The following is an 18294-nucleotide window of genomic DNA, read 5'->3' on the forward strand; positions in this document are numbered from 1 at the left end:
ATTAAGAAATTGGTGAGAACCTTGTTCTGCAAGAGCAAGAGAAGAGCTCTGACTCAGGTCAGTTCTGCTCACCCAGGGGTCCCTCATTTTCTGGCTTGTTCTCAGTCTTTGCTTGGAGCTGATGTGGCAACCCCATGAAAGTTCTCTGCTGAGGGCTGTGTCCTCCTCTCTATAGAAGATTCACCCCTGTAAACTTTGGTGATGGTGGGCACATTTTAAGCCACTTTTTAGTGATTAAGAATAGCTTCAAACTAAAAGTCCAGGATGAAAATGGACCCCTCAGTGAGAAGGCCAGACTACTTTCTGCACTAAGTAGCCCCATCTCCCCAGTGGTCTCAACCCAGGATGCACTTTAGAATCACCTAGAGGGATTTTAAAGCCTCTGATGTCCAGAACCTAACCAAGACTACTTAAATCAGAATCTCAGGTGGTGCCCACACACTGGCAGTTTGGAGAGCTCCCCAGGCGACTCATTTGCAGCCCAGATGGAAAACTACTGGTTTCACCAAGCCAGGCACAGCGTCACCTGGGCTCTTCCACATTCTTTAACCCACCCAGTATTTATAACCACCTTTTAAGGTGGGCAGGGAAGTATGAATATGATCACAAATTTGTCTGCAACAAAATAGAGGCTCAGAGGAGGCTAAGCAATAGTCTTAAGGTCACATAGTCAATGCACTTGAACCATGGAGCACAAACTCCCAGTTCTGCCATAGTCAACAAGCCAGGAAATGAAATGGTCAGATGAGCCCCTGGAGAATAAGTGTTGAAGCAAAGGGCAGTTGTTTCCAGTGCATTCTGGAAAGGCGGTGAATGAGTCAGAGGAGCACTAGGACAGAGTCCCAGAGGCTGCTCTCTAAATCAGTGCTTCCCTGCAGATTCTAATTCTAATTCAGTAGGTGTGGGACCCAGTCAGAGCTTCTGCATTTCTAACAAGCTCCCAGATAATATTGAAGATATGGGTCCAAGGACCAAAATCCAAGCAGCAAGGCATTCACTGGGTCTCACAGGCAGAATCTGGAAGTCACAAGGGACATAACTGCAGGTGAGAAGTAGACCAAGGCAAAGATGGTGGGTTCTGGATTGATTGTCTTAAGGAAGAACATCTGTCTGGGTATATCCTTACAGAGTACTCAGCAGATAAAAAAGTTAATAATCCTAAATGTACATTTACTAGCCACTTATTGACTGCCAATCTTATTCCAAGACTTTTGCATCAATTTTAGAACTTGACACTGTTGAAGCTCAGACAGTGCATGCCTTGGCTTGAGTTATGACCTTAGATATGTGGTTTCTGCTATAAACTATAAGTGGTACCATTATAAGACGAAAGGAGGGGTTGCAGATGTTGCTCAGTGGTGGAGCACATGCCTACTATTTGTGAAACCCTGGGTTCAATCCCCAGCATCACACACAAAAAAAATGAAAAATGAAAGGAAATTAATTTTTAAAATTTTCTTATTTATTCATTGCTCTGAACAGTTGGGTCCAGTGGCTGTCTTGCCCAAGGTCTTGATGGTGTCAATGCTTTGATTGTCTTATGTCTTTCACATTGACTATCAAGAGGCTCTGATTACTTCATCTTTTGTTACACTCAGCACACTTGTAATTATTAGTTTAAATTCTAACTTCCTGGCTGGATGATAAGGTCCCTGAGCACAGGGAAGATATGCACAGTATGCAGCACAGAGTAGGTATACAGTAAATATTTGTGAATGAATAGCTGATCACATCCCTCAAAGGTTGATACCAACCAAGAAGGCTATTGGTGGACCTCCTCAAGATAAGGATGCTAGAGCCTTAGCACCATAATGTAGGTTCTCTCCTCACTCCTCTCTCACAATCCAATTGGCCTAAAATACAATGCAGGAAGATGAAGAAAGTTCAGCAGTCAGCTTACCCAGCGTAGAAATGACAGCTGTCTCACAGACATGCTCATACCATTAGCAGACTCTGCTTCTAACTGAATATTTCCTAAGAGCAGCTAAGAACTGGGCAATTTAGAATATAGTCAGGTGACTGAGAAATAGGAGATTCTCTCTTCTTCCCTAGAACCTGACCGCAGAATGCAGGAAAGTACAAATGAGCTTCAGAGGATGGAAAGTTTGTTCACCATCCCAGAGCTGGGAACTGGGTAAAGACAGGAGTAGCTGCCTATGTTTGTATACCTTTTATTCATTCTGACATTGACTGGCTCCAACCATGTGCCCACACTTGACAGTCACTGAATACAAGATAAATAAGACAGTTCCTGCCTTGCAGTAAGGGAAAACAAGGTGGCAGGGCTACATCCCATGAGGATCCCAGTCACCTCAGTTATAGGACTTCAGAGGAAGAGGAAGTCGTTTCTGAGTGGAATGATAAGAAAAAACTTCCTGAAAAGGAAATCCATTTCCATTTTTTTTAACATGGAGAGAAGAAAGGGGAGGTAGAGGAAATGGAAGGATCAAAAGTACAGGAGCAGAAAAACATAAGGCAGGTGCAATCTTGCAAAGTGTAGGGGAGTCTGGGAGCCTTTGTTGAGCTTCCATGTACTTCATGGGGTCCTGGGTGAAAACTCAGGCAGACTCCACTTTGTCTGGTCACTCCAAGGTGATGCAGACTGTTTTCAAGTTTCTTCAAAATGCCCTGTCAGTCAGAACTTCAGCCCAATCTAATATCAGGCCTTCTTTCCCTCCCCTGCCCCAACCATTGATGGTCTTGCTGCAAAGGGACAGCCTGTACTCAGGGAAGGGTGTGTTCAGTGACATTTCTGGTTCCCTATTCAGCCTTTCTTTCTATTCTGTCATCTTGTTGACCTCTGACCCTTCAGGGTTGTAAGCATAAGAAAAGAGAAATAAAGAGACCAAGAAAATTCTTACTTGACTGAGGACTCTTGTGGTGATCTGGCATTGGTGTTCCCTGCATGTGACAAGTGTTTGAGGCTTACTGTTTCTCACAGGAACACTTCTGTGGTTCCTTTGGGGATCTGCCTTTCTCCCTGCCATGACTAGAACATATGTGTCTCAGTTACAGGTGCTCACTTCCTCCTCCCTCTGCCCTGGGGCATCTCAAGGTACCCGCAGTTTTTCTGCTATGGTCTGTGTAACCCTCTTAGACAAGATCTAAAATGACACACAAGGCCCACTTGTACACTTAGCTCCCCACTAGACTGTGAAACATTCATGGATTTCTTTGCCCTGGTAAACTCTGGGAATTTAGGTTTTCTAGATAGGAAAACTGTAGGTTGTCCAGATAGACACTAACTCACTCTGCTCCCCAAATTGAAGGCAAAAAGTATCAAATCATTCCTGAGGTATCATAAAACCACTCTCTCTTGACTTGGGATGAAGTTCCCTTCTTCCTTTGGAAAAGTGGGCATCCTCATCTGGAAAATACCACATTAAAAGACTTGACATAAAGGGTTTTATCAAACCTTACCTACCAAGTCTCAGGATCTCCAGTTAACTAATACACAATGTGGTACTGCTGTTCAAATAAGAGTATTAGAATCTTTGGGGAAGGAATAAAAATCTATTTTACCTGAATCACTCAAAGAAATTGAGTCAAAAAATCATTTGCCTAAGATCACAAAGTGAATTGGGGCCATGGACAAAAATTTGGGGCTACTCTTTAGGAAGTTCATTGAATACTCCACTGATCCATCTCAGAGAAAGAATCTTGTAAAATCTGGACTATCAACCTGAACAAAGCTCCAGAACTGCTCACAACTTGTCCCTGCTCAGCTTTTTGAACTTAACAAAAGTCACTTTGGGAGATAATGAACAAGGTCAGGCAGTGGGTGCCCTGCTGTCCTCACTGGGCCAACCTCAGCTGAGTTTCCAGGAAAATCCTTTGGACTTTAATTGACAGTCCAAAAAGGGGACCTAAGATTTCCTTTCCATGTTAACACCTCATCTTCTGGCTCTTCTCTCCCTGACAGCTCCGAATGTCCTGGCTTATCCGTGGAGTCTTGAGGGGAAACGTGTCCTTGATGCTAGTAGAGAACAAAACTGGGAAGGAGCAAAGCAGGATGATCTGGCATGTTGCCACCAATGAGGGCTTGAGCCTGTGGCGGTGGACAGTGTTGCCTCTCCTCGACGTGTCCGACAGGTGGGCCTCTACCCGACCCATCCCCTCCCTTGCCCTCTACCAGCCACAGTGCTGAAGGGCACCGCGTCTTCCCTCCCTGGCCCCATGCCTTTTAGAAACATACACATGCATGCACACTTTCTGCAGGTTACCAGGAGCACAGAATTCTCCAAGGCATTTGGGTGTGAATGGGCATTCATCTCCCACATCTCTAACCTGGTCTGATCGACTGCCTCCAGTATCTCTCTGTAGGAAGAAAATAAATTGAACAACTCACATTCCTCCCAAATAAGAATTAGTCTTTATGTGTATCTAGCATTTTTTTTCTTACTTGGTGCATTTTATTTTACTTTCCCATTTGACATTTTCTTTTCTCCTTATTAACAACAAAAGCTTTAAGGAAGTAGGACAGGCCTTATCATCCATCCCCACTCCTGTCCTTTTGCAAAGGGATAAACAAAGAATCAGGGATATGAAGTGCCAGGCATCAGAGTCAGGACTGGCACCCAGGCCTGACTGAGTCCCCTGCTCTGTGGAGTCAGGTCCTGAGGCAGGTTGATGAAGACAGATGACAACAAATTCATCTGTACACAGGGGACCTGTTTCCTGTTTGGATTCTATCACTAATGGCCTCTGTGACCTTCAGTATTTCGAACCTTAGTTTCCTCACCTTTAAATGGAGAGGGTTGGGCTAGAAGGTTGTTAACTCTGCGTGGCACTGAAATGGAGCAGTAACCCACAGAGTTCAGCTGCCACTTGTCTCCCCAGGATGGCACTGCTCTGCCACCTGCAGTCAGTCTGGAGCAAGCAGAGTATGTGTAGACAGACTGGCACAGTAGCACGCATGTGACACTCTGCTGTGTCATACTGAACACTCAGTGGTTGGTGCTGACCTCTTCCTGACCAAAGAGCAGGGAGAGGTCATTTCTAAAAAAGGGAACCAATAAATGGACTGGAAAAGGAAAAACAAGATCTTTCATAAGCCAAACATCAAACCCACAGTCCAGAGCAACCTCCACGCTAGTCTCCTAAAACATAATCAAATTATCATCTGATGGCTTCACCTTTGATATAGGAGGGTCAAGGGCTCAAGGCAAGGTGGAGACTGATGCCAGTCAGCATACAGCTTTGTAAGGATGAAGCTAGGTTTCCAACTCTCCACCCAACCTCAGAGTCTGCTGATTCAAGGGCTCATCACTGGAGCTCTGCTGGCACAGGAGGAAGGCACCTTCCTTACTCTGAGCACCAGTTACCCACTCCTTCAGTTGTTCGAGTTAAAGATCAAAGCCTGTGGACATCCCAAGGCAGCAACCCAAGGAAAAATGGATTTAATTAAAGTGGAGGAAGGGGGAAGTTTGAGCACTACCCACCACAGACTCCTCTTTTGTCCTTTGGAATCATGAGACTATGCACAGGATGAAGAATAAGAGGGTGATCCCAGAGCCCTCCCTCCTGGGAGATGCAGAATTCATTCAGAAGAATCAAAGGATTTTTTTTTCTCGTTGATCCAGCAAGACCTCTCTCTTTCATAGTCACTCCAGGGAATTCAAAGAAAGTAAGATGTTGACTGTGTTCACTCCCATCCACCAGAGTTTCATGTGAAAGAGACTTTGTTCTCAGCCTCCCTCCTCCTGGTAAAGACTGTGCACCAGATTGACATCTTCAATATTGGTACTGAGACCAAACTGTCCAGCAGAAATTCAGACAAAGGCTAGCTTGGTTTGATGATGCCTTGTGACCCAAAAAAGTGTGCAATTGCAGAAAACCAGAGTGCCTCCATTCATGGTGAGCCTGTATGCTACTGACATGTGTTAGAAGCAGCCCCTCCATGCTAGAGTTGATATGGGAGGCGTTGAGACCCAACGAAAATGGAACTGCAGGAGAATGAGGAGGCAAGCTAAAAGCAAACTAGACTGCACTTGTGACTGGCCCATAAAACTACAGAAACACAGGATGACAGAGCAGAGACTTTAGAATCAGATAGTACCAAGTTTTAAAACTGACAGAGCCAATACGTGTTGTGTGACCTCATCCAATTATTTAACCTCTCTGAACCTCAGCATCCTCATCTTTAAAATGAGAATAACAATAGAAAAACTTCACAGGATTGCTATGAGACCACATAATGATTGTCCAAAGAATCCATGAATAGAAGGTATCAATGAGTTTTGTTTTCTGCATCTTTTATCCTTGTCCCTTGGGTTTGTGGCCTTAGTAATAATGTATTGAACAAATAAGCACAAATCACAAACACTGAACTTCTGATTTGAGTCATGTTCTGTAAAACAGAGATAATAAGTCTTCTCTTGAGTCTCAGAAAGTAAAGTACTTGGTGAACTGCCTAGGCTGCACTAAATACCTAATCAGCAATAACTGATAATAACAACTATAATACAAAAAAGACAATACTCCCCACACACGCACTCAGAAAAGTCTGGGATGGCCCATTTAACAATAATAACCAGTAATACAAACCTAAGATAATAGTGGGGTTTTTATTAGTCAGTTGTCATCAATGTTCTGCTGATTCCTCATAAGAAGTCCCTGACAGAGCAGGAGGAAGAAGCACACTCTTCTCTCTTCCTTTCAGGAGATGGGCTATGCTGCCTGCATTGCCACAAAATGAAAGTGGGGAAAGGGAGAGAATGGAGAAATAAAATAAATAAAGAGGAGAACGAAATGGATAAAAGGCAAAGAAAGGTCAACCCCCTCCTCTCACCCCCAAGGTGGGCATTAACCCCAAGCTCCACTTGGATTCAACCGGGAAACTCCCTCAGGCACCTCCTTGCTTCCGCTATTCAGCACTGGCCTGTGGACAGCTCCCCAATACCTGATCTTAAAGGTGTCAGGAGCTTTATTCCCTCCACTATCCCAAGACACCCCTGCTACCAGGTTCCCCAGCCACACACTGCATTTTGTAAAGTAGATTTATCAGGGCTTAGAGGTTAGCCCTAAAGGGGTCCTGGGCTCTAGACACTAGTCATAGCCCCTGGGCATTACATGAATAATCTTTTTAAACATAAATCTAATTATTTTCCTGACTTCCTGCAGGTTTTCAGGTGCCTTTCAAACTCTTTAATAAGACCTTTACTTAGGCCCATGTGTGACTTGTCCAATCTTAATTTCACCAGCCCTTCCTGACAGCATTCTCTCCCCCTCATTCTGCCCAGAAACCACACAGAACTTTCCAATCATTTGTGCCGTGCTAAAAATTCTTACCTCTGGACCTCTGCATCTGCCATTCTCTCAATTGTAATATTCTTTCTTTATCTTCCATATTCCTAAGTACCACTCTTCTTCCACTTTAAAAAAATCTCCCAAGACCCCTGGACTATATATTAACTTACAATAACTTCTCATGGCTCTGGAGATATCCCTCCACTAACTTGTCATTCTCTGCTGTTTTTTTACATATCCAAATATACAGACCCACAGAGCTGGTATCATGTCTGTTCTATATATCACTGCTTCCTGAACCTGGTACCATGCCTAACATGTAGTATGCCCATGAAATCTCTGTTGGCAGAATAATGTATTAAGAGAAGTTATGTGTACTTCCAAATTCCAACTGAATGAACTGAGAATTTCACTTGGTAGAATCTGTCATTCCTTCTCTGTTCAACCTTTGTCTCACAAAAGAGACAAAATCACTTTGTAATAATAGTATTGCAAAGAATTCTGTATATCAAAGCAATACCTGTGTCCTGTCAGATGAACCCAAACAGCATTTGTTACTCTGGTGACAAGGAATCCTCTTTAGGGACTTGCCTGGTACCTGTGCTTTCTTTATCTCTGGTCATTGTTCTGTCGGAATCACTTTATAAGAAAGACTTTGATCCTAATCATGTGCCCTGGTCCTTGTGAGTAGACAGCTAGAACTGGGCACTTGAGACAGAAGAGCTGTAGTTAGCTCTTTTCCATCAGGCAGTCATCCTATGAAGGCCTATAAAGGGGAGATGCAAAGAGGCTGGCAACAGGGGACATTGATCCATAGAATGATATTCCTTCTATTTACAAACATGCAGAGTGATAGAAGTAACACAATAGTCCATCATCATTATGAAATTATAGGAACTCTACAAAAAGAGTAACAAGAAAAATCTCCAGGAGCAGAGCTCAAGCTGTTCTGAGCAGTGACAACACCCCTGGAATACAGATCTACGCTCTCAAGGTAATTTTGAAGGACAACACCAATTCAAACAGGGGCTTGGTGTGTGGCTGGAAGTTACCTTGTTACTTGACATCCACCTCATTTAACTACTATAATTTTCTTCATTTTCTTCCCACTTCATCAGCATCCTCCTAGCCCCGCTTCCAGTCACCCTTCTTTGTGCTGGAATTAATTTCACTTGTTCTCAAAGTGGAAGAAAGGCAAGTTCTCTCCCCTTAATTCAAATTGTCAGTCTCTTGCAGGGACACACTCCTGGTTTTCCTCTTTATTATCATAGATCTTACTCAACTAAATACAATTTCCCCCACCATCCTAAGCTTTCATGTGCTTACAGAGCAGAAGCTGCTAAGTTCGACTCATCATGAGATGGATTTGGAAATACCATGGATCAAATCATGTCCCACAAATCATTGCAATTTGTACAGTCAGATGTAAAGTACATAACTTACCACACCTGGGTAGGCTCTATTCCCCGGCACTGTCATTAGAAAGGCTTTTAGCTGTACTCCATATACATAGTCTAACAAGAAAAAACGTTCCCTCTGGAGATATTTAAGATTCCTGTTCCTTTTGCATCCTTTGTCCTAAACGATAAGTGGTGTGTTTCAGAAATGCATCTTTCAAATGAGATCAGTTAAACCACGAGTTATGTCTTCATGCCTTTAGACCAGAATCTCCACAGAGCCAAGATTTTTATTTCCTATTCAACTTTTGTTTATCATCCACAGAATCCCCGTTTTATACAGGGCACTATTGACAACAATGTTTCTTGGTGTAGCATCCTTCTGAGAAGAGAAAGACATTAGAAGGACACTTTCATTACTCATTCTTGCTTAGATAGAGAAGTAGTAGATTCCAGTGAGTGGAAATCCAGAGTCTGGGTAGACTTCAGTTTACAGGTCTACACATGCCTCTAGAAGAGCTGTGTTGAATTTCCATTTGCCATAAATTGCATCACAGCTTCCTCTTACAGCCTTGAATGGTTTAAAATGATGATTAGGGTTCAAATTTGTTGAGCGCTTGCTGCGTACCTGTCTTTCTAACAAGTACTTACCATGCATTATCACCTTTCATCCTCAAAACAGCCCCTTGGGAGAGATACTACAATTAATCCCCCTTTTTATATGAGGAATGTGAGAGCTAATGAGGTCAGATAACTTTCCCTTCCTTCTTAGACCAGGTTGCTTGCTATGCACCACCTGAGGAAATGATGCAGAGTGCTCATAGAAGAAGGAGGGGTCAATAGCAGCTCTTATTATTGACAAAATAGCTTGGTTCTGGGTTTTTTTTAGGCCACACCTCTTATTCACTTCCAGTTAGCTATGTCTGTTTTTCATTTGCATCCCCCATAACCCACCACCTTCATTTCCCATTTCTACATGTATGTATGCACTCCCAAATGGAGCCCAGGTTCTGATGGGCCTCTGCTGTTTGCAAATGTAGTAAAGTTCCACCTCTAACAAAGACATAAAAATAAAATGCATGTACTTATACTTTTAACACATCACCCTGTCGCTGAGAATAAACTTCATTGCCGAAAGGACTGATGCAGGAAATCTAACCAGGAGGTTGGCACCCTGTGGGGAATAGAGCCCCTCTCCATCCCTAGAAGAATGCAGCATAGGCCAGGCTCTGCATCCATTCTTTCCTCTTATTCAAGTTTCCAAGTATAGCTCTTTGCCTCCACCAGTTAGTCCTTCCCCAGGAGGAGGCGTGCCTGTGGGGAGGAGCAGATGGCAGGCCACTGCAAACCCCATGAGCCAGTGCCTGCTGCCCTCTGCAGGACAGACTGCTGTGACTGCCAGAGTGGCTCCTGCGCCTCCTCACTCTCCACACCCACAGGGGCCATGCACTTCTGCCTAGGGTGCTTCACTCCTTCACAGCATGAGGTGCCCATTCAGGCCCACTACCAGGCGGCCAGGGCAGATGTCCTCCATTTTTAGATGAGGAGACTAAAGCCCAGAGGGTTTCAATGACTTGCCAGAGGTCCTACAGGTCACTAGGCATGGTGGCTCCTCCATAAAGGTTCTGCTTCCACCACCTTCCCCTTCACCAGTCCGCATCCTGTGAAGATTCTCCAGCATGAAATGGAACCATCCTTCCTAATTATCCAGGCATTATGCATCTGGTGCCACATGATGGACTTGCCTAGACAAGTAGCGCAGCCCCAGCTCTCAAGGTACACCATTTAACACGGCAGCTGGCAGGAAAACAAGACTGCTGCACGGCATGAGAGCTGGACGTGGGGGCCCAGGGAAACGGAACGGCACAGGCCAGTAATTCACAGTCATTGGGATGCCTCACTTCCCAACAGGAACCCTGGTAGTTGCTGTGCAGAGTCCTCCTCCACTAGATATGCCCATACCAACATAAGGAGAGAACAATTACCATGGCTCAGAAACTGTGGCTCAGAGTAGTTAAATAACTGTCCAGAGACACACAATTAGCAAGCAGAAGGTTCAGGATTCAAGGCATTACTTTCTAGTTCAAAATCCCATTCTCTCTCAAAGCCTTGCCATCATGATCAAAATATCTCTTTCTCTACCACAATAGGCAGCAGGTGTCATCTCATCTCAATTGATGAGGGGGAACTGAGTATGGAACCTGACCTGAGCTGCCTGGAGGTTCTGTCAGGAAGCTGTCAACCATAAGGTCAGCAAACATCTGCAGGATTCAGCCAATCAGGCAGGATCCAGACAATGCCTCTGGTCTGTAGGAGCAGGCCAGGCACAGCCTTGGGAGAACTGAGCCACCAGATAGTTCATCCCTCTAGGGGTGTGGGCATGTGGTCAGGACACAGGTAAAAAGCTGAGAACCAGACAAGTATGGAGGCCTCTGTAGCATGACAGAAACCTGATAGTGATCCTGAAGCCTGTGCAAACAGCACCCTTGTGCAAGAAAATTGTATTCATATCCCAGAGCACTAGACCAGTCTCCTTAAATGCACCCTACCTATCTCACTAGGGTGCCCCTCTCCTAGAGTAGTAACAAATGTTCAATGAGGAGAAAACTGCAGCTGTGAGGGAAGGGTACTGTAGGGTCCCGCAGCCACCAAGGGTAAAGTGTACCCATCACCACAGCCCCACAAGAAGTTTAGTCATCATCCCATCCATGCCAGGTGAGAACGCCTGAATACTTAGGCTTGCTCTACATGCACTATTAGTTGGGGTAACACTACCTGACATTACAGGAAATGTCTAATCCTCAGAACTATAAATAAATGAAATACATTTCTTGCTCTTATAAAATCAAAAATGAGTGTGCTGGTTGATGAGTGACCTTCCACCTAGTCATTCAGGGCCCCAAGCTCCTTCTACCCTGTGCTTTCTCCAGCCTTGGAATCCTTTGCATTCAGACAACCAGTGGAAAAGAACATGGGGGTCTGTCATAGGAAGATTTTGATAAGCCATCACTTCTGTTCACTTTCTGTTGGTTAGAACTCAAGCACATGGCCGCACATACGCAAAGGCTGCTGGGGAATGTAGTCTAACTGTGTGCCCAGAGAAGTGGGTTAGATTTAAAAAAAAAAAAAAAAAAATGAGATGTTGTGTCATGGAATAAGCCAAGGAATACAGCTCCCATCTGTGGGCATCTATCAGTATTACTTGAGAATACTGCTTCCTCATTTAGCAACTCTGAGCATTGATCAAGCTTCTTCTCCACAAAGCCTCATAATTCAAGGCTGAAATCAATTCCAGGATCTATTCTGAGGTATGAATGTTTCATTCCCAAATTTTATGATGCGGCAAAAATCTTATTTTCTGGCAGAAATCACCCCAGAATTTTTCTCACTGAATTTTTCTTTTCTAAAAACAAAAAATAAACAGGAAAAAAGTACTTTTGAAGAATCTTAAAACTAGCAAAACAGCATAGGGCAATGGTTCACAAACTTGACTGAACATTTGGTCATCTGGAAAACTCTCTTCCTCCCCCTACCACCAGAGATCTGGGTCCCATACACAGAGATTCTGATTCAGTAGATCACATTTGGTTTGGTATGCAACCACATTTGGAAGTCACTGGCATGAAATGACAAGTCTCTTGAGGGCAAGACTGGGAAGCAAGAAGTATGTGGAGAAGTGTCATAGGCTGTCACATTCTTGGCAAAAATATACAAAGCCCCCCATTAGGCATGAGGATAGAAATGGGTGTGTAACCAGCCTCCTGCTATGTCACTGAACCTGAAGGCTGCTGAGAGCACAGGCACATCCATTAAGAGGCAAACAGCCACACACCGGCACTGTGCAGGGTCCTACAGAGCATGGCTGGTGTTTAGATGGTACAGTGACCTCCCAATACCAGAGCAGTCCAGAGAATCCTCATGTGGGAATGAACTAATAAGTCAGTCCTCAAGAAAAATTCAGGTATTAGGGAAAGGGGAAAGGGACAAGGGCATTCCAGAAAGGCCATCAGGGCAAGCAGAGGCTTAGAGACAGGAATGTTTTCTATAAATTCAAGAACAGTCAACTGGATTGCATCAGAGAATCCCAGGTGGTCTCCTTGGAGGATAATGGATGGGTATTGGGTGTGTTGGACTTTGGACTGTGGCTAATGGAGAGCCATTAAACCCAGAGATGGACTGGAAGTGGGGTAACTAAAGCCTGGAGGCCATTGGAGACTTACAAGAGACTAAATGTGAAATAATTGGACTTATAAGAGATTAAGTGTGAAATAATTGGATCCTCAAAGTGGTGCTCAAAAGAAACTCAGAAGAAGAAGTCAGAGAAGAAACCCCTCAATCTGCTGCCTTCCAGGTAGCCCTATTGGTTCAGGACAGCCTTGGTTCAGCTGTCTGAGAAGAAGGGAAGAGATGTGACCAGTGGCTCAGCATGCAATGTGCAACCAGGCATTGATATGTACAAATCAAGCATTCATAACTCTAGAAGGATCTGGCCCTGTTTCTTTCTCAGAAAATATCCCAGATCATTGGAGCAAGGAGTAGATTAGCAATTCTGAGCTTTAAATCCTATTTCTAACACTGATTTACTGTGGCGTTTGGGACAAGCTGTTGCTTTTGATTGCTAAGTTTCCACAATCAAGAGTGCAAAGCAGTGAGACAGATCAGACCCATGAGCCTGGTTTAAGAGGCAGTCGTTCAAAATGGCACTAAGTGAACCCCTTTAGAATAACGGGTGTTCAGATCTGCTCAAAATTTTCCTGGTAATGTCCATAGCTTGGTTACAAATCAACAGATGCATATGTTTTTCATAATTCTAAATGCCTCTGAAAAATGTAGCTCTGTGTTCTCAGTCCTGTCTCCCACTAGGCATGAAGTCTGGAATTTAGGGTATAATTGATCTTGTATTTGAAGCAAAGCAGAATTCAATTCTACATGTGCTGTCCCCCAGAGCCTCATTGACACAACTCCCACTCTCACTTCCATATAGATGATTCACACATCTTCATTTCCACCTGAGTCCTATACCAAGATTTCAATCTGCCTGATTGGCATCTCACCCACACCTTCAGCATGGCCCCAACCAGCATACACACTCCCAAGTGACACTTTTGTCCACAGCTCTGCCAGTCTCTTAGATATTCTGTACTTCAAAGTTCTTCTTGACTTCTTCTCTCTCACTACCCAGATTCATTGTGGAAAACATTGCATAGAACTTTGTGGAGATTCTAATCTTGTAGGGAGCAGAACTAAAAGGACTAAAAGGAATTTCAGAATTCCCCCAGTAAGTGGATGGTATGAGTTGTATGTCTGATGGAAATCCTTGCAGGCAAGGTCCATGACTTACGTATCCCTATGTTCCTACCTTCAACCACAAGGGTCTCACTCATGACAGGGGTTCAAATAACCTTTGCTCCAAGACAAAGAAGAATATATGTAATTTGTAACACTGCCTGAGGAAGCAGAGGTTTCTAATAAAAACAATATGAAATGGGAACAATGAAGTAGAATCCCACGCTGAATCAAGTCTTCCACTGTGGAAATACCATGTTACACAGGTTTTTTAAAACCAAGATGGCACCCATACAGTGACTTGCCCAGGTCACACAGGTCCACCAAGCATTCAGCCCAGTATTCTCTCTCCTCTCTCCTCACCCACCAAGCAGAAGACTAAAAAAGAAGACTACTCAAAAAGATGTTTTTGTCAAAGGAGTAGAAATCTAGCCACCACCATTTTTGTAGGCCTTCGCCCTGTTAGGGACACCATCCCTGGTACCATGTCAGCCCTCCAAGCCACAAGCCAACACAGAGACAGAGGCATAGAGGAAGCAAGTGTAGGAAAGGTCTGTGTACCCTGAGAAATGAGAATTAGACAGCCCAGTCTCTAAGAAGAATGGATGCGGAGATTTCTAGGTCTAGACAGTCCTCCACAGCCCTGGTTGTCCCAAGTAGCTTCTTTTTCTTCACTAACAGTGTAGACTGTATTTGAGACTAGATGATATTAAACAAGTTCTGCAAAGGATGGCAGAAAATGGCCTGGGAAGGGAGAGGCCTGAGATCTCATCTTGCCTCTGCTATGTAACAACATGTATGTAACCTACCAGATTAATTGATGCTTCCTCTATATCTCTCCATTCCCTGCCCCTGCTTTCTTCTTCCTCCTTCTTCTCCCTGCAATCTCCCTCCCTCTCCTTCTATCTGCTCACACCCCAGGGACTTGGCACAGTCCAGCCTGTAGGTCAGATATTTTTGTTCATAGACACCTGCACTGTTGGCTAGGTCTCCTTCTTCTTGCCTTGCCCCTTAAAGCTTGGGGTCCCCACAAGAGTGCATTGACATGGCACAGATTGAGAGAATGAAAGGCCAGAGGGGGGACTTGCTAGAAATGGGCTTTCACCTACTCTGTAGTCTGGACCTTCCTTGTGGAGGCTTTTCCAATTGATGACATATCAGGGCACGTGAAGGAACTGGGACCATTTGGAGTCAGCCTGCAAAAGTGAGCAAAGAGAGCTAATGCTTTGAAGCCTCAGCCGAGAATGTGGATGTGTCTGGGTGATTCTCCATGCCTGCTTAGCCTAACTGAAAATTCATTTTCTCTCTTATTTCCAGAAGGACTTCCCTTATGAAAACAGACTCATTGTGAAATATCTCCATGGCCCTTGGCAGCCCTGGAAGGTCTATGTATTGACTTTTCCTCACTGTTCTTGGTGTTATACCCAGAGGGGAAACCAAGTCAGGAAGTAGTAAATTACTTCTGAGAGAGGGACAGAGTAGGATGGGGAATGTTCCCAACTCCTGAGTCTGCCTGTAACATGACCTGGCCCACTTTACTAGGCAGGACCCAAAGACTCATAGTCAGGACCCACTTGTTCTGCTTTGGCCACATTGAACCTAAGCAAGACTGATCCCAGGAATTCAGGGCTGTCCTTCAGCCCCTCCTCTTGAGCCAATAACTGAAGCCAATTATGCAGATAATAAGATGAGGGTGGCAGGGCTTTTTCATCACATACGTTATTCTAATAGAAATGCATACTGCACCCTGAGCCTCGTGACAGTCCATTTTAGAAGATTTTAGCCAAGCAAATCAACGGCGCAGTGAGAAATTGGAGAAAGTGGTTTTTCTCAGCAGTATCTGCCAGTTCTATCCTAAGCAGCCAGATCCCAGATGAGCCCCAGCTGCGAAAAGGGATGCAGAACACTCCCTCCTTCCAAGGCCACTAAGTGGCCAACGGAGGAATCTGAGACCCTGCGTACATCCATTGCACGCTTTTAACCCTGTCCAGACATTCTTTCCTGCCCTCTCCAAAGCATTGCTATACCTTCCGTCTGCATTCAGACATGCACCTTTCTGTCAGCTACTTAAAACCATTAAGTGAACTTAATTAGGTTTGTCAGTCCCTAAGGCTGAATGGGTGGCAAATAAGGCCTTATATTCACTGTCCATTAACAGTCTGTTGCCTGAATGAGATGGTGTCTTTCCGAACTGTGCGTGAGCAGCATCCACATTTCCTAGGCAAAGACCTGCTTGATGAGTCTGTGAGGCACCCAATTCCAAAGCTGCCCCTCAAAACCTGGCCCACTGCCCAAATGGCTACCTCCCAGAATCCCCCTGGGCCAGTTTTCAACAGGCCTCTCTGTAAAGCTGAATGAGTCAGAGTGGATGCATTGTTTATGCAAAGCCAGGCTCCAACCAAGATCTCTAGCCAAGTCTGTTTTAGCAACAAGCTCCAAATCCCTCTGGCAAAAAGAAAAGGGAAAAGCAACAACAACCCATGCAATCAGAAGTATCTACTTTGGAGAAACAGAAAGAGCTGGACAGGTCTGAACTATGAAGGGACAAGGAGCGAAATCTCCATTTCTAAGGAAAGAGGAGCTCACCTGCCACGTTCTTAGCACAGATCAGTGAGCAAGCAGGAAGAACACTTGCAGGAACTCGCTCTGCCTCCTCCTTGACCAGGTTGCTCCCCAGAGGAAGGGGAAGTCCCTTCTAGTCATGGGACTCTGCTTCCTTCCCCACCAGAGCAAAAGCTCTGGATCAGGGGAGTAATGTACCTTCTTAGAACCATCTGGACCCTGAGATTTGGCGTGCACCTTGCTTTCCTTGGTTCCCAGAGTGGTTCACTAGGAGCATATTAGAACTTTCCCTTGGTCCCAGCTGTTTCCCTCAGTCCCACCTATTAAAGTACTGTGACCTGAGGCCACAGATGACTCTGGAGAATGATTAGATGTTTGTTCCTTTTGGGAAACTCAACAGCAAAGAGCAGATGAACCAGAAAGATTCTGAGAGTCTTAAGGAAGACTGGCCCATCTCCAGCAGGGAGAGAGTAAGCAGAGCTAGGAGCGACCTCTGCACCACCTAAGTTTCAGGAGAAAACACACAACCAGTTACCATTCAAAATAGAAAAGCCTAAATCTGGAAGGGCCTGACCCACCTGGTCTCTTGGCCAGTCACAGAAAAGGAACTCCTGGACTGGTCCTGCTGTCCCTTCCCTGTCCCATCACCTGCCACTCAGACCCCATTCCCACTTCACCCTATCCTCTTCCCTCCTGCCATGGCCCACCTTCGTCTCACCTTCACCCTGCCTTTGTCCCACCTGACCCTTCCCTGAGCCTCTGGAACCTGGCCCCGTGGGGAAGGGTGGACAGTGTGGCCCCTGGCTGGACAGAGGCAGCATCATGGCTTTCATGTTGTCATCTGATGGAGTCTTCTCGGATTGTGGTAAGAGCTCCTGACTCCAAATATGTGCAATCCCCAGTGTCAGCCAATCTCTCTTAAACAGCGACTGTCACTGCCGTTACCTTGCAGAACACTTTAGAGACTCTACCATTGAGAAACCATCCCAGCCCCAGCTTGCACCATACTATCCACGCTAAGAGGCCCAGCAGCTGTTAGGGAACTTTTCAGATCTCTTCTCTGAGTAATAAAGAATGCAGGCAGAGAGAGGAGCAGGGAGAGCAGAGATGGGAGGGAGACATGCAGCTTCCCAGAAGGGCCCAGGGAGGGGACAGTCAGGATTTTCTCCCTCCTCCCACTGCACAGGCATACACACATCACGTACTTGCTCAGACACCCCGAGTCTCCTGGCAGGTGCTTGCACTGAAATCAGTCCCTAGCCTGGTCCCTCCATCTGTGGATGACAGATGAGGAGATGACGACCTGGGTGGAAATGGGAATGGTGGGCTGCTGCAGGGCCCTTGCCCACCACAGTGCAGGAGCCTCAGGCAGAGGTGCCTTCCTGACGCTTCCACCTAGGAGCATGATTCCTTCTACTCATCCTCTCTCAGGAACTCTAAGTGCCTGTTCTCCTGCTAATGCTGCCCTAGAGTTTGCATCTGCTTTAAAGAGAACAAGGCAGCAGTATCAGGGCCCTCGGTTCCCAGATAAGTTTCCCAGGCTGGGCTTTGTGCAAGGTGACACAGGCACAAGCCAGGAAATTATCCATAGACTGTGCTCCCTGTAGAGACCTGGGGACATCATGGCTGTGCCCTTGCCAAGGCTCAAGGAGAAACCCCATGCAGGTGTGTCAGGCAGAAGTGCCTCTCACTTTGCAGTTGCCCCATCTTGTCTCTGTACCTTTCATTTGTCCTCATCCTGCCAAGGTGACCCCGTTACAATTATCCTAAAAGGTCTCTTTGCCTTTGAGACTGTCCGGTT

The 18294-nt window shown here is 45.2% G+C and overlaps 1 protein-coding gene across 1 annotated transcript in view; it reads left to right on the plus strand.

Moving 5' to 3' along the window:
- Alk (ALK receptor tyrosine kinase) overlaps positions 1-18294 on the plus strand; it is a 678240-nt gene that overhangs the window by 579366 nt on the left and 80580 nt on the right. Inside the window, exon 9 of the mRNA XM_047523055.1 lies at positions 3923-4092. Coding sequence (XP_047379011.1) covers positions 3923-4092 — 170 coding nt within the window. The remainder of the gene's footprint in view (positions 1-3922; positions 4093-18294) is intronic.

This window comes from Sciurus carolinensis, chromosome 13, assembly GCF_902686445.1.
Source record: "Sciurus carolinensis chromosome 13, mSciCar1.2, whole genome shotgun sequence".
NCBI classification, from domain to species: domain Eukaryota; kingdom Metazoa; phylum Chordata; class Mammalia; order Rodentia; family Sciuridae; genus Sciurus; species Sciurus carolinensis.